This window comes from Pelodiscus sinensis, chromosome 1 (assembly GCF_049634645.1).
Source record: "Pelodiscus sinensis isolate JC-2024 chromosome 1, ASM4963464v1, whole genome shotgun sequence".
Taxonomy (NCBI): Eukaryota; Metazoa; Chordata; order Testudines; family Trionychidae; genus Pelodiscus; species Pelodiscus sinensis.
Window position 1 is genome coordinate 178,984,748 of NC_134711.1, and position 15,305 is coordinate 179,000,052.

The 15,305-nt window shown below is 42.7% G+C and overlaps 1 protein-coding gene across 4 annotated transcripts in view; it reads left to right on the plus strand.

The window, feature by feature from the left end:
• The window catches only part of JAM2 (junctional adhesion molecule 2), a 69,215-nt gene that overhangs the window by 45,052 nt on the left and 8,858 nt on the right, over positions 1 to 15,305 (plus strand). For all 4 annotated transcript variants that reach the window (XM_075910110.1, XM_075910101.1, XM_075910091.1 and 1 more), the window contains exons 2-6: positions 1,653 to 1,718; positions 6,900 to 7,010; positions 7,595 to 7,747; positions 11,738 to 11,943; positions 13,658 to 13,760. In XM_075910110.1, coding sequence (XP_075766225.1) covers positions 6,905 to 7,010; positions 7,595 to 7,747; positions 11,738 to 11,943; positions 13,658 to 13,760 — 568 coding nt within the window. In that variant the 5' untranslated portion in view covers positions 1,653 to 1,718; positions 6,900 to 6,904. The remainder of the gene's footprint in view (positions 1 to 1,652; positions 1,719 to 6,899; positions 7,011 to 7,594; positions 7,748 to 11,737; positions 11,944 to 13,657; positions 13,761 to 15,305) is intronic.

A 15,305-nucleotide genomic window follows, 5' to 3' on the forward strand; every position in this document is an offset into this window, starting at 1 on the left:
ACTCTGTCGACAGAAGGTGTTATGCCTCGTAAAATAAGGTATACCAGCGTCGACAAAACTGCTGAGTTCTGTCGAAGTTATGTCGACAGAACTCAGCGGTAGTGTAGACGCTGGTATAGTTTTGTCGACAAAAGTCCACTTTTGTCGACAAAACTCAGTAGTCTAGACACACCCTTAGGCTCATCAGGTACTCAAGTACTCAACTACTCACTTACATCTCTCGTCTATATCATAGCCATGGTGGTGGCACAGCTTCGATGCAACAGTGCTGTAGTATAAACACTTCTTATATGGACAAAAGGGTTTTCTCCATCAATGTAGTCAATCTGTCTCTCTGCGAGGAGTTAGGTAGATTGACAGAAGAATCCTACCCTTGACCTATCTGTGTCTACACTAGCAATTGGGTCAACCTAACTATCATCAAGCCCTAAGCAACACAACTAGATTGATCCAATTTTCAAGTATAGACCAGGCCTGAAATTGCAGAGAGAATAGTAGGGGGAGTGCAGAGAGAATGTAGATGCCCGCTGTTGAGATGGGAGGCGGGGGGAGTTGAGAGTCCTTTATTCAGATAACTTTTAACACCCATGTACTAACTGGTATAATTCAACAGTAGAAGTATGTGTGGTACGGGGCAGCTGTGATTACAGCAGGGGATTGAAGATTAATGCAAGTTCTCTAATTATGCCTTATTGAAAATAGCAGATTGTGGCGGGGGAGGGGGAAGATAGAAATGTGCACATACATGTTTAAAAGCTTATTCCTTCTCTAGTTATGTAATAATACCCAGTTTATCTGTCACACTTCCGATCAGTAGCTCTCCAAACTGTTCAGATGCAATATCATTATCCCATTTTACAGATGGAGAAACTACAGCATAGAGAGTTAAGAGATTTACACAAGGTCACCCAGCTGGTTGGTGGCTAAGCCAAGAATACAGCCCAGGTCTCCCAAGCTTCAGTCATGTCCACTCGCCAAGAAGCCCCCTATAGCATTTGGAGTTTTATAACTAAGCCTAGGATTGTTGTCCTCTAAAATTGGCTCAAGCAAGTGTGCAGTGCAAACGTCTGTTATCTGACTTAATTTTTTTTCATAGACTCATAAGGTCAGAAGACACCTCAAGACGTCATTGAGTCCAACCCCCTTCTCAAAGCAGGACCAACCCTAACTAAATCATCGCAGCCAGGGCTTTGTCAAGCCAGTAGTTAAGGACCTCTAGGGATCCATCACCTCCCTAGATGACCCATTCCAGTGCTTCACCACCCTGTTAGTGAAATAGTTTTTCCTAATATCCAACCAACGGCTTCCCCCACTGCAACTTGAGACCATTGCTCCTTGTTCTGTCATATGTCACTACTGAGAACAGCCTCTCTCCGTCCTCTTTGGAACCTTCCTTCAGATAGTTGACGTCAAATCCCCTCTCACTCTTCTCTTCTGTAGACTAAATAAGCCCAAATCCCTCAACTTCTCCTTGTAAGTCATGTGCTCCAGCCCCCTAATCGTTTTGATTACCTACACTGGACTTTTTCCAATGCGTCCACATCCTTTCTGTAATGGGGGGCCCAGAATTGGACATAATACTCCAGATGTGACCTCACCAGTGCCGAATAAAGGGGAATAATCACTTCACTTTTGTTTTTTCTCTCTTGCAGATCATAAAGCATATGGCATCTCTATCAAAACAGACAATCAGCATGTTACAGCAAAGGAGTTTCAGGGTACAGTATGTGCATGGGCATCACTGCATTTATACAGCTAGATATTTATAAAATATATACAAATAATGAGAAACTGTTTAAAGGACATAATTAAGGTTCCAAAGTCATGCACTTAAAATTTAGGAAATGCCAGAATTTAGGTTGTGTGCTATCTTAATTCAGACCCATTGTGTGTATGTATTATGATATAATTGTTAATTATATGGTTTCATACTATTTTTCCTAGAATGCCTGCCAGCTTTTATGCATGGGTTGAAGAGTGCTCAATTAATGAGCAGCTTGCTCCTTGTTGAATATGTGCCTGTAGGCCTTATTGACTATTCATTGTTCAACCCTTGCTCTGAAGACACAATAATTAATTTCTTTGTGGTCTCTTCAAGGGCACTTAAAGCTATAGTATCTGAGTGCTGCAGACACTCGCTATTTTATTCTCTCAACACCTTGGTGAAATGAAGGGTTGTGATTATCCACAATTTACAGATTGGGAACTGGGGCAGAGAGAGTCAGGTCAAAAGTATCCACTAATTTTAAGTGAATAAAGGCAGTCTAGATATGGATCTTTCAAAAAATAAACCCTTTTTCGAAAGATCCTGTAAACCTCGTATTCCTCAAAAAGGCTTTATTTTTCAAAAGATCCGCATCTAGACTGCCGTTTTTCGAAAAAGCTCCATTTCGAAAAATAGTGGTAGCCATGTTTATGCTAATGAAGCGTGAGATATTTAAATCCCTGCCTCGTTAGCAATTTCGATGTGCCTAATCTACATCTCTCTGTTGACAGAGGCGTAGTCTAGACACAGCCTAAAATTCTGTGTTCTTAGTTCAGCCTCTCCCTCAAGATACCGTAAATAGAATTCTCCTGCTTCTCCACTTCTGATTGTCTCTTCAGTTCTGTCTATCCCTTTTCACTCCCTCTCTCTAGTCCTTAGTCTCCCCTCTTCTACTGCCATCTCCCCATGTTATGGTGTCTCTCTATCCCATTGATGAATGCATTGAAAATAGGGAACTAAGGTTGAAGAGGCCTACACCATACTTTCTCCCCTCCATATAACCCAACCTAGCAGGAGAGGAGGAGGAAGTGCTTGTATCATGTGAGTGAAGCACTGGGCTTCCTCTGTTTTCTTGCTCATGAGAGAATGACTTCAACATTGGCCTCTTCATCTTCTCCTTTACTCTCTGGGCTCCAAAATGAAAGAGAGAGAGGGCAAGTCTCACCCCCAAACTTTAGTTTAATTATGAGCATGGAACACTGAAACTAAGCTCTCTTCACTTTAGATAGACCCAAATAAAAGTAGGCTCAAGCAGCAATTGCAAGGGCCAGGAGTGAAAGTCCCAGACCATAGACTGGAATTGACTAATGTTTTTTCATTGTAAGGCAACAAAATAAAAGGGAAGGGAAACTTCAATAAATCTTAAGTAGAGGAAGGCCACCGCCTATCCCATTCCCCACCTGCAGTCAGGAACGTTAGACTTCCTCCACTTAGTTCAGAGCACGCACACACATTTGTAAAACATTGTGTATTTGTCTTTGGAACAGGATGTCCTCCTGTCATTGTGTTTTTATTTTAATGTCTTCTTTCATTTTGTGTATGATCTTATTGCTCATGAAAAATGCCAGACTGATAGCTTTGGAACTCTGAAGCCTTCAATTCTGGTCTGGAAAGACAAAATGTAGGGGTGAATAAGTAACTTTGTCTCCATAATTTATTCAGTCCTCAACTATCCTGGCTAAGATTGGGAATAAGAGTGCAAACTATAGCAGGCTATTGTGTTTGCTTTTGAAATGTGGACATGTCCACTGGAAACTGCATACACCCAATCAAAAGTATAACAGTCTTTGATCCCTATTAATGTGATCTGTATATGAAGGGCTCAGCCTAAAGGTGAAAGACTATCTTGCGTTATTAACCTTCTAAGCCATTTGTTCCACCCTCACTGAAAAAAAAAAAAAAAGATAGAGGCAATTTACTGGAGGTTATACACTACAGAGAGATTGAAGGTAGTCAAGATTTTTCCATATTAATACAATTACAATGAGCAGAGAGTTTAGAAAGATATGACTGAAAGACTGATACTAGCTCTGGAAACGAAATGAACTGACAAGGAAGTGATAGTGACAAGTGCACAGAATCCCTTCAGTAGATAAATAATCTGGATATAATAGTTCTCCTTCGAATGCTTGCCCATGTGCATTCCACTTAGGTGAGTGCATGCCGCGTGCATAGATTGTTGGAGAGTTTTTCCTTAGCGGTACCTGTCAGGCGGTAACCTGGAGTGGCACCGTTATATCGGTGCATATATACCCCCTGCTGGTCCTCCACCCCCTCAGTTCCTTTTTACTGCCGTGATGGTCATTGGAGCTCCCTTCTTGCTTGCCTGCAAGCGTGTTCTCAGCGGTATTCAAAAGCCTTTAGAGTAGTTAGCACTGAGTTAATCCCTTTGTTCTTTCCAAGTTGCTTCCCCTGTTACGTACCTGTTAGATAGAGTTAGATAAGTTGTTTGGGTTGGGGCTTGCCTGTTGAGTCCCCTTCCCTCCCGGCCTATGGGGCATGCCAGGGCCTCACAGCTTCAAGCCCTGTTCCAAGCCTATGCCCTGTGGGCACCTACATGATTCGTGCTTGAAGTGCTTGGGTGAGGCCCACGTCCCAGCTAACTGCAGAATCTGCCGCAGTTTCAAGCCCCGGACTCAGCACAAGTGAAATTTGCCCCTGAAGATACTCCTAATGGAGTCGGCACATCACCCGGCACCGTCATCAGACTCGGCGCTGGAATCACGCAGCACACTGTCTTCAGTGCGGGAGACTCCTGGGTTCTCGGGGGCCTCATCGGTGTCGAGGCCCCTGTTGCGCGGCACCATTCGCAATCACCTGTCAGGCAATCACCTGTCAGGTGCAAGAAGAGGAGAATGGAGAGGGGAAGGTCTCCACCCTGGCATGCACCTGTGGTTCGCCCCCAGTCAGGGCACCTTATTGCACCTGCACTGGCCGTGAGGTCTTCTGCTCCTGGGCCAGAGTGTGGTCAATTGAGCTTGACCAAGAGCTGCAGAGGAGCCAGCTCCAGTTAAATGGCCTTCCATTCTGGACACGTTTGAGGTGGCGCAGGAACTGATTGAACTGACTGCTGATTTGCCCTCACCTCCTCCAGAGCACCGGGGATCGGCCTCGGACCTATGCCTCATCAACAGCACCTGACCCAGGTAGGCCCGCACCATCCTCGGCACCAGCGCTGTGCAGTGCTGTGTTCCCTGGTGCGCATATCTACACCGACATCGAGAGGTCCTTCAGACCGATGACTTCACTCTCCAGGAGTCCAGAGAGAGCTCAGTGTCAAGCATGCTCATCCCGGCAATCCAGTCAATGGCACGGAGCACTTCATGCCTCCTCTGGCAGTGTGGCACTGGAGCAAGCCAGCATCTCTGGTTCAGCACGCGGAGAGGCACCATTCCCTGGGCCCGGCCTCTGCCCCATCTTGGTCAGAGTCCAACTCTGCGTCAGATTCCGATGGAAAGTCAGTACCATTTAGGGCATCAATCTCTCACTCCCATTCCCGGTATTGCTCAAATTCCTGGCGATGAACCTGATCTCGGAGCTACTCTCACTCCCGGCACCGCAAGCACCATGACAGTGACTCGGGACATTCGCACACCTGGCCTCTGCAGTGTCAGCATCTAGGCCAGTGGCCATTTTGGACCCCATGGGTGTACCACCAGGCCCTAGGGAGTGCTCCGTCAATGGCGGGATCCTCCCATTTGGGGATGTGGGCCCCACCTTCAGCCACTCCATTGCCCAGAGCCCTGGCACCACAGGTTTTGGTGGTACAACTCCCCAGTTGGAGGAAGGCGGGGACCATGGGCTGTCAGGGCAGTCTGCCCCTTCTCAGGTGTTGGAACAGCCGCACAAGACGGAGGACTCGACCATTCGGGAGTATTCATCGTTCTCCCCTGATGAGGCCCTAGGATTGGCCTCTTCATCAGTGCCAGCCATATTCTCCCAGCACCATAAAGAGCTCCTCTAGAGACTGGCCCAGAGCCTTGAGGTCCAACCCTAAGCCCCATAGCTCTGGGACAGAACATTAGCAGATCATTATGCCATTACACAGCATGCCAGGAAGGACGCTGCAGTAGATAGGGCTGTGTTGCAGTCCATCTCTAGGTAGACTTTGACCCCCACCTCCTGGGGCGCTAGCTTTGGAGTTACCTAAGTGGAATGAACGTGAGCAAGCACTCGAAGGAAAAAAAACCAGTTACTTACTTTCGTAACTGTTGTACTTTGTGATGTGTTGCTCATGTCCATTCCCCATCCCACCCGCCTCCCCTGCGTTGGAGTGTTCCGGCAAGAAGGAACTGAGGGGTGGAGGGCCAGTGGGGATATATATGCACCGATATAGTGGCATCACTTCAGAGGCCTCCCCAGCTGGCCCGATGGGTACTGCTAAGGAAAAAACGTTGACAATCCGTGCACGTGGCACACGCACGTAAGTGGAAGGGACATGAGCAACACATCTTGAAGAACAACATTTATGAAAGTAAGTAACCATTTTTTTCTAGTAGATCTTAAAATATTTCTTTAATAGATGGATTTTTAAGGAGTGAAACATACACTGTTTAAATCAATAGATATGCAGGTTTGGGAGATAAAGTTAGAATAACATACTGCTCTAATTCTTCAGGCAGCAATTGAATTATTTTTCTATGTTCTCAAATATGTTGGTATTTTCTTAAAATAATAAGCAAATCCAAAATAATTGAAAGTGTAAAAGTCACCTTCTTGAATATTAGCAAATATTTTAATAGAAAAAGAGCATTTAATTTTTAAACTACAGAGCTTAGATCCAGAGCAATTATGTCAAATTAATTACATACCAAAGCTAGATTAAAAACCCAGAATGTTTAACTGAGCTCTGGCCATTTATATTTCTAAAGTCAGTAGAACTACTTCATTTTATCCCAGCTGAGGATCTGTCTTAGACGACTTACGGTCTGATTTAAAGCTCGTTGCAATCAATGGAAATCTCTCTGAATTTATTCTCTATTATACTTGTTTATTTATTGAGTATATACAATGAACTCAATTTTAAGAGTGGAATTTGACTGAAACCATTTATTAGGAAAAATATTATGATCAATACTGGTAATCATACCAAGCACAGAGCTGAAATACTCTTCATATGTTTTGTTTCTCCTAGAGGCTATGCTTAGCTGTAAATATTCAGCTGGAAAGGATATTGTTCCAAGAGTAGAATGGAAGAAACTCACAAATGTTGTCTCATTTGTGTACTACAAAGATGAGTTAGTAGGTAAGAAGCTGTAAAGTTGTAGACTGATGAGTTAAAATGAAACCGCTAAAATGCAGCTTGGTCTCTTTCAGCCCACAAGATGAAAGGTATGTGATAATGGGACTTACAATCAAGTCTGTTTTTTTTTTTTTGAAAGCTTAAATATAGAGCTTTTGGCTGACATTCCCTATCTATAATAAATTTCACTTTTAAGTTTCTTAGACAATACTGATTTCACCAAGGCATTCAAGAATATGGGGGAAACATATATGCTTCCAAATTCAAAATGGGTCTTGGGATTCTAACTCTCTAGGCTGTTGGAAACTGGCTGTTTCATAAATGATGCCTTTGTTTTGTGAACAAACAGTGTAGGGTTTGGGCTTAAATTATCCCTTTAACTTCTTTGTAGAATGGAAGTGATACTGCGTTTGGAGAAAAATTCTCATGATTGTTGTCCTTTAGTAGAAAATTAGACTCAAAGATGATCAGAATAGAAGAAAAAGCATTGTTCAGTTTCAAGATGTGTCAGTCATGCACAGTGATACTTTTATAACAGGTTTCATCTGCAAAGAATACCTTTCTAACTGTCATGTTCTCTTTTAAAGGTGATCTCAAAGGCCGAGCAGAAATGATAGATTCAAGCATACGAATTAGAAATGTTACCAGAAAAGATTCTGCGAGATACCGTTGTGAAGTTAGTGTGCCGACTGAACGAGGGCAACATCTGGCGGAGACTACTATTACTCTCACGGTGCTGGGTAGAAACCTAACTTTGATTCTAGGTTTTTGTTGAAGTCAGTTCTACAGGCAGGGTGGTAGTTGAAATTCAGTGTGGATATTTTTCATTTTACATTTACGTTCTTTTGACCAGCTCTACCAAAGAATTAATAATAAAGAACTAATCTACCCGCACAGAATCTTTTCTGATAGTAAGGTTGAGATTTTCAAATAGCCCTAAGGGAGTTGGGCTCTGAGATCTCATTGACTTTCAGTGAAAGAGGGGTACCTAACTCTTTGTTCCCACAGCATTTCCCAACACCAGAGCAGCTATGAAAGCTTAAATGGCATCGATAATCATTCTGTCGATAGAAATAAATCCAAAACACATAACTGTGAAGAGGCTAGGGCTAGCTTCGAATTCTGATTTGGTTCCAAATAAAACTCAGGGGTCTTTTTCTTGTCCACTTTACAAAATTATACATAGAAATACCAGCCTCTCTCCCAGAGACACCCATATCTGGACTGGCAGAAATGTTATCTGGACTAAGGCACATTGGTAGAGGCATCACTGGATCTTTTATAGCAAATGCCAGTGTGAAGACTGGTTAGAGTTTCTTATAAGCCCTATATTCATAAGTGCTAAAACTGGCTTCATGGTTTCTGTTATATACTACTTCTGGGGGAGTTCTGCACCAAGAATTAATTATGTACAGAATATTTTCAAAATCCGCATGTTTTATTTGTTAATATAACATAATATAATCACACCAGTTTCAGTTATTTTTGGTCACTTATTTCAAAATACTGATTAGAAAGTAGGTCTGTAACTCTAGACAACAAAAAAGATTCAGGAAATTTTTTTTTAAATAGATTTATTACTAGGCATATTGATACAGAACATCGAGTAATAATTTATTTAAACTACAATACAAAACTCTATTTCCTGCACCCCACAGAAGCAGTGCAGACTTGGGGGATATAGAGGTAATGGAGGAGCTGAGAGAAGGAGAACTAATTGCTGGGTGTGAACTTTGAGGGGTTTGGGATGTGGACAGGAAAAGTATGGAACAGATGTTTTTCAGGGGAAGGACTCTTAGGGAGATTCTCCCATGCAAATCCTGACTGACTAGAAGCCTCTCCCATCAGTCAGGCACATCTGCCCTTCTTCCCATGTGTCCTTGCACCCCCGTCCACATGTCTCTTCACCCTCCCTCAGTCAAGCATATGGCCCTGCACCTCCATTCCCATTCAGCTCCTGTCCCAGTCAGTCCTCCGCATTATGATCTCCTGTTTGACTCACCAACAGCCCCATGCTGTCATTTCCCCATATGCCCTGTCTCCTGACCAGGCCTGACAGGCACTATGAAAAAGGCAGGCTGCAATCTTTCTTTTCCCTGGCTTGGAGCTGCTGCTTTGTTCTAGTGCCCTACTGCGCTCTTGTGGTAAAAAGAGAGAACCACAGCAACTTTCCAGCAGAAGTTTTTTGCTGTGTAAAAAATGAAAACAAAAAATATATATAAAAAACGTTTTTAAAGATAATATCTCTAAAAGAGCACCAAAAGAGTGTAAATAATTTGTTTTCATCTACCAATTTAGGAGAAAGATTGGATGGCTAAGTGTGATTCAAGGTAGTTGCTAACAGTTAGCCATCCAATCTTTCTCTTAAATTGCTAGCTGAAAATTATTTTTTTTTTTTTTACTCTTTTGGAGCACTTTTAGGAAGATTGTCCTTTTTTAAAAGTTATTTTTATTTATTTTTGGGGTCTTTCCCCTCCACACACATTGTGGAATTACTGCTCCCTCCTCCTTCCCCCCCCCCCCAAACACTGGGGATGCTGCCCTCCCCCCAGCTCTGCGGCCCCCCCCAGTTCGCCTTCGCCCAGAATTGCTGCTCCCCCCCCCCCCCCACACACACACTATAGGGATGCTTCTTTCTCCCCACCTCTGGGGCTGCTGCCCGCCCAGCTCACCCTCCTCCTAACTCTGGAGTTGCTCTCCTCCCGTGGTCTTAGGCTGCTGCTGGGGGGGGGGGAAGGCTGCAAGCCACATGGCCCGGAGACAGGCGGGCCACCTTCTGAGGGGGCGGGAGCCGGATCTGGCAGGGGCAGCCTGCCATCTTGGGGGCCTGAAGCTGTGTGGCGCACTCCGGAATCAGGCGGGCCACCTGCAGAAGCTGGCAGGGGCGGCCTGCCAAATGTGTTGGGGGCAGCTTGGAGGGAGCCAGAGCTGGTGGGGACAGCCTGCGGCGTTGGTGGCCTGCCGGGGGTGGCTGGAAGCCACACAAGACAGCCTGCTGCGTCAGCCACAGCGAGAGCCAGACAGGAGAGCACACCTGCACATGCCTGCAGGAGCTGGCGGGGCATGTGCACAGTAGGGGCAAATTGAAAATCCCATAACAGACAGACAAGAACGATAACTTAATAGAAAGATTGTCTAATAAGCACGGCTCATTAATTATCTGCACACTTAGGGTGTGTCTAGACTACTGAGTTTTGTCGACAAAAGTGGACTTTTGTCGACAAAACTATACCAGCGTCTACACTACCGCTGAGTTCTGTCGACATAACGTCGACAGAACTCAGCAGTTTTGTCGACGCTGGTACACCTCATTTTATGAGGCATAACACCTTCTGTCGACCAGAGTTCTGTCGACAGAAGGTGTTATTGCCTGTAGGGTTGGGTCTAGACTACAGGGTTCTGTCGACAAAGCAGCTTGCTTTGTCAACAGAACTCAATGTGTCTGGACGCTCTTTGTCGACAGAAGTTTTGTCGACAGATACTGTCGACAAAACTTCTGTCGACAAAACGCGGAAGTCTAGATGTACCCTTAGTGGCACAGAAAGTGGTTCAGTGACACTCCGCACCCCTACTATGCAAAAATGTTCTAGTTACCTCTGCCTGTATTTCCCAACATAGTTCAGTGATTCTTGGCCTTTGGCAGTGACTCAGCAAATGGCTGAAATATCATACTGTGATTGGCACTGTTCAAAAAATTTGAAGGAAAAAGCTTTTCCACCAAAAATTACTTCTCAAACTACAAGCATTCTTTTATGTGAAAATTGGACGTTTGAAACTTTGTTGAAACCAGAGAAAATTCTTTCTTTCACTAGCCCCCAGATCAGGGGGGAAAGAGGTTTGAGGTAGAAAAACTCAAAAAATGGGGAGAGGAAACAAGAATAAAATTTTTCAACTTTTTTTTTAAATCCATGGAAAATGTTTCCTAATTCCACATCCCCTTGAGTCTGTGGAACTAAGTTTTGTGCTGGCAGGATGGGGGTGGGAGCACTGAGAAGCTGACCTCAGTTGGATGGTAGTGAGAGGGAGCAGAGCAAATGAGAAGGAACAGCAAGTGGAAGGGGTTAGGAGCATGCTTCTTACCTTACCAGGGTCCTGGCAACTAGAGATGTGAATGGGTAACCTGTTATCCGGAAAGTATCACTCTTACTGGGTAACAGTTAACCAGCACCAAGGAACCAGCCCCCTGCCCACCATAGGTGGAGGGCTGTTCCAGCTCGCCTGGCACACCATGCCACAGGCTGTGGCAGGAGCCAGGAGCCTTGTGCAAGGCCAGGGGAGTCAGTGACAGTCTCATGTCGGGCTGCCAGATCTAAGAGGGTCAGCAGCAGCCCCGTACAGAGGAGGAAGTGCTGACAGGGCCGGCAGCAGTCCCGTGAAGGTGTGTTGGTGGGGGGCAGCAGCAGCCCCACAGGTTGGGGGCTGCTTCAGATGAGTTGCAGCCCCCTCCCCCCACTCCTATCCTGCTTAATTGGTTAACCAGTTAATTGATTACATGGAATTTTACATTCCTACTAGCAACCCAGAGGTTTTGCTATGTTCTCATTCAGTGTGATCCACTGGTCGCTCCCTAGTGATCATTCTTGTCCATGCCCTCCAGTCTACCCTGTTAATTAACACATCATAGGGTTATTTGGATTGTCTTTGATGCCTAAGCTGATAGTGAGTAGAAATGTGAACGTTAATTTAAAACACCTAAACTGCAAAATAACCAATACGTTTTCATTGCTCAGTGGCCTCAGCAGCGCCATCATGCGAAGTGCCCAGCTCAGCAATGAGTGGAACGGTCGTAGAAATGAGATGTAAAGAAAATGAAGGGTCTCCTGCTTCTGAATACAGATGGTATAGGAACGGTGTTCCTTTGGTGGAAAACACTGGAACTGGCAGTACTAAAAAAGGAAACATTTCTTACACCATGAATAAAAAGACTGGAACACTGGTAAGATCATCTGGTCCAACTTTCTTTTTGAGTTTTGTGTCTGAAAGAAGACTGAATATTATTATTCATGTTCCATTATGGCCAAGAATCAGAGCCTCATTGTGCTAGCCATTGTGCAGATGAGAAACAAAGTCCTGCCCAGAGAGCTCTTAATACAGGATACATCAGGTGGATGAAGTACCCAAAGGGGTTGGAGTGTATTGAAAGAATGAGATTGTAATAATTTAGCAATTTTTCAAATAAACATAAGTTATAGCTTGCCACATGCATAGCCAATGCCAGATCAGGCATCACAGTGCAGTTAAGGTTTTTAAGGAAGGATTTAAAAGAGAATAAACTGGGCATCTTTAACTTCTATGGAGAGTTATTCCCAGGCACAGAGAGCAACACAGGAGAAGCAGATGTTTAGGAAATGTAAAAGTAACTTTCCAGCTGTACTTAGGAAGGCCCAATCCTGCACCAGTAAAGACTGGGAGCAAGAGACAAGCCCCAAATCAGCCTGGGTAACTCTTTCAGAACTATGCACGTCTTTTTGAAGAGGCTTCCTTGGATACTTTTCAATTTTTAATAATAAATTTTATTTCAAGACCTTCTAAAGTGACTAGAAAATCGGAGTTACTCACTTTTATGGATGATCAAAGTCAAATACCTTAGAGGAGTCTGATTTTTTTCAGAAGATGAGTGATCAGCATATTCTGAAAATCCTAAATATGTCAAACTGAGTATTCAAAATCACTAATCACATCTAAAAATCTTGGCCTTGATGCATAGTTGTGGCACTCAGGGAGTGAGCCTAATTTCACAGCCCATTGAAGTCAATGAAAAAACATCCACTGAGTTGGATGAGGTTTGTAAAGTACTTACTTCTCCATTCCTTGTTGTTAATGTGAAATAGTCATCTGTTTCAACATACTTCATTTTATTTAAAAAAAAATCATAGTTTAAAAAACTGAATGGTCTAAATCAGTGTTTCTCAACCTTTTTTTATAAAGTACCCCTTTAAAAAAAAAGTACCCCCCAGTAGCTACAGTTTTCAGACACGCACACTTTTTTTTCCTACTATTGCAGCACATTTGTTTAAACAACTTAATCGTAGCCAGGTGGGTGATGAAATGTTTGGGTGTAAAAAGTAAAAAAATAATAAAGCGCTGTAAAACTTAAAACAAAAATTCAGTTTTCTCCAAATTTCAGTTGTGTTGACGTACCCGCCAGACATCTTTTGAGTACCCCTAAGGGTACTCGTACCACTGGTTGAGAAACACTGGTCTAAATGGTAGCAGTGTAGCAATCTTCTTTTCCCTACCTCCTAACTGTAAATCACATTGTGATAGTAATTTGATAACTAGAGCTGGATGAGAATTTTCCCTTTGAATGAGTTTCCAACAGAAATGGAGTTTCCACAAAATTGAAAATTTCAATAGGGAAATTTTGAATTTGCTGAAAAAAAGCAATTTTCATCAAGCAAATCAAAATAAAATATTTCATCTTGGGTCAAATTCAGTGAAACGAAATTAAATAATTAAATTTCAGGAAAGTTTTTGATTAAAAACATGTTGAAACAAAATGTTTCTGAATCAATTTTTTTTAATTTGTTTTATTTAAAAAATCAACTTTCCATCCCTACATTTGACAAAAAACGAAAAATGTCAATTTCCATAGCATGGAGGTTCTGAATTTCACTCAGCTTTATTGATGACTTTTTTAAATGTAACAGCTATTTAACACAGTTTCAAAGAAAGACACTGGAGAGTATTACTGTGAAGCCTCCAATGGAATTGGACTTCCTCAAAAATGTTCTGCAAAGCAAATGCAAGTTGGTAAGTGTCAAAAGCAAATAAGCCAGAAAACCTATAGATGAAATGACTTTATTACATGGCACATATGAGAAACTAAGACTGGGTACAAATTATGCTGTCTTCTTCCTCCTCCAGAAAGCTTGAATCAAATGCATGATGCTTTATGTAGACATATGACTGCTTAAATCACTCACTCCTCTTCTAAAAAGAAGCAGTAGACATACTGTATCTTACAAAAGGTCAGCTAGCTCAGAGTGCTTTGGAATGATTAAAGTGCGGAACTTTCAGAAGATTATTATGCATTAAATGCTACAGAATAATAGTATACACTTAATTAAGATATTAATATTTTAGAATGTTTTTGGTGTCTCTAAAGCATCATGTATAAGTCTTGTTTTCCTTGGGACATTTTCATATGAGACTTTAATGCAGCAAGTCAGAAAACTATTTCTGATCTTCATTTTATCTGGAAAAACAGTAATAAATGTGACATTTATATTTGGTTATTAAAGGGACACTGTTAAGGTTGATAGCCTAACATTTGTTTTGCTCTCCACTCCTTACCTGTTTGCAACATCCGTGTAACTTGTTAGAAATAGAATTTGTTGTGTAAGCAAAGTCCATCCATGCTTTTTTCTTTTAAAGAAAAAAATGTAAATTCAGCTGACTCTTGAGTAGCTTTGCAAAATCCCACAACACTGCATGCACAAATGATCGAGGGAAGTTAGTAAGGAAATATATCAAGCTTCTAAAAGGTTTACGTCAGAAGTGAAGGGGAAAATTCTTCTAATGGTTGGAGTCTACAAAATGCTGTGGCAGTGACCTTTTAAAAAGTGCTCTATATCACTCTCTTGTGACCTGATTCAAAGCCTGCTGAAATCAGTAGAAAGACTTCTAATGCATTGATATTGTATTTGAATAATGACATACTATCAAGGCAGAATTTCTCTACTGGGGAAACATTAATTCATGTGAGAAATTGGTATCTCTTGACATATATAATGATATTTTGGGGGCCAACATTTTCAAATCTGTGTGCTTGTAATTAGACAATCAAATATATATTTGGGCATCTAAGTAGAAATGGCCTGATTTGTCTTTCCCCTCACTCCTCAGGCTATATCCACACTCCAGGCGTCTTGCACAAGAAATTTTCTGCGGAAGAGATCTTCCACAAAACCTTCTTGCTCAAGAGCGTGTCCACGCTGCAAAAGCGCATCGAAAAAGCGATGTGCTTTTGCACAAGAGAGCATCCAGACTGCATGGGCTCTCTCTCAAAAGGAAACTGATTGCTATTTATAAAATGGCCACCAGAGCACCTGTGCTTTTTTCTGTTTGCCTCTTTTTGCGCAAAAAAACCCTGTTCCCCATCCACACACACCTTTTTGCGCAAGAACTCTTGCACAAAAAGAGTTATTCCTCGTAGGAGGAGGAATACCTACACTGAAAAAAACCCTCTGTTCTTTTGTTTTACTTATGCAAAAACGTGCTTGAGGTGTGGACGCTCCATGAGTTTTTCCGGAAAAACGGCTGTTTTTGCTCAGCAGCTCCGTAGTGTAGATCTAG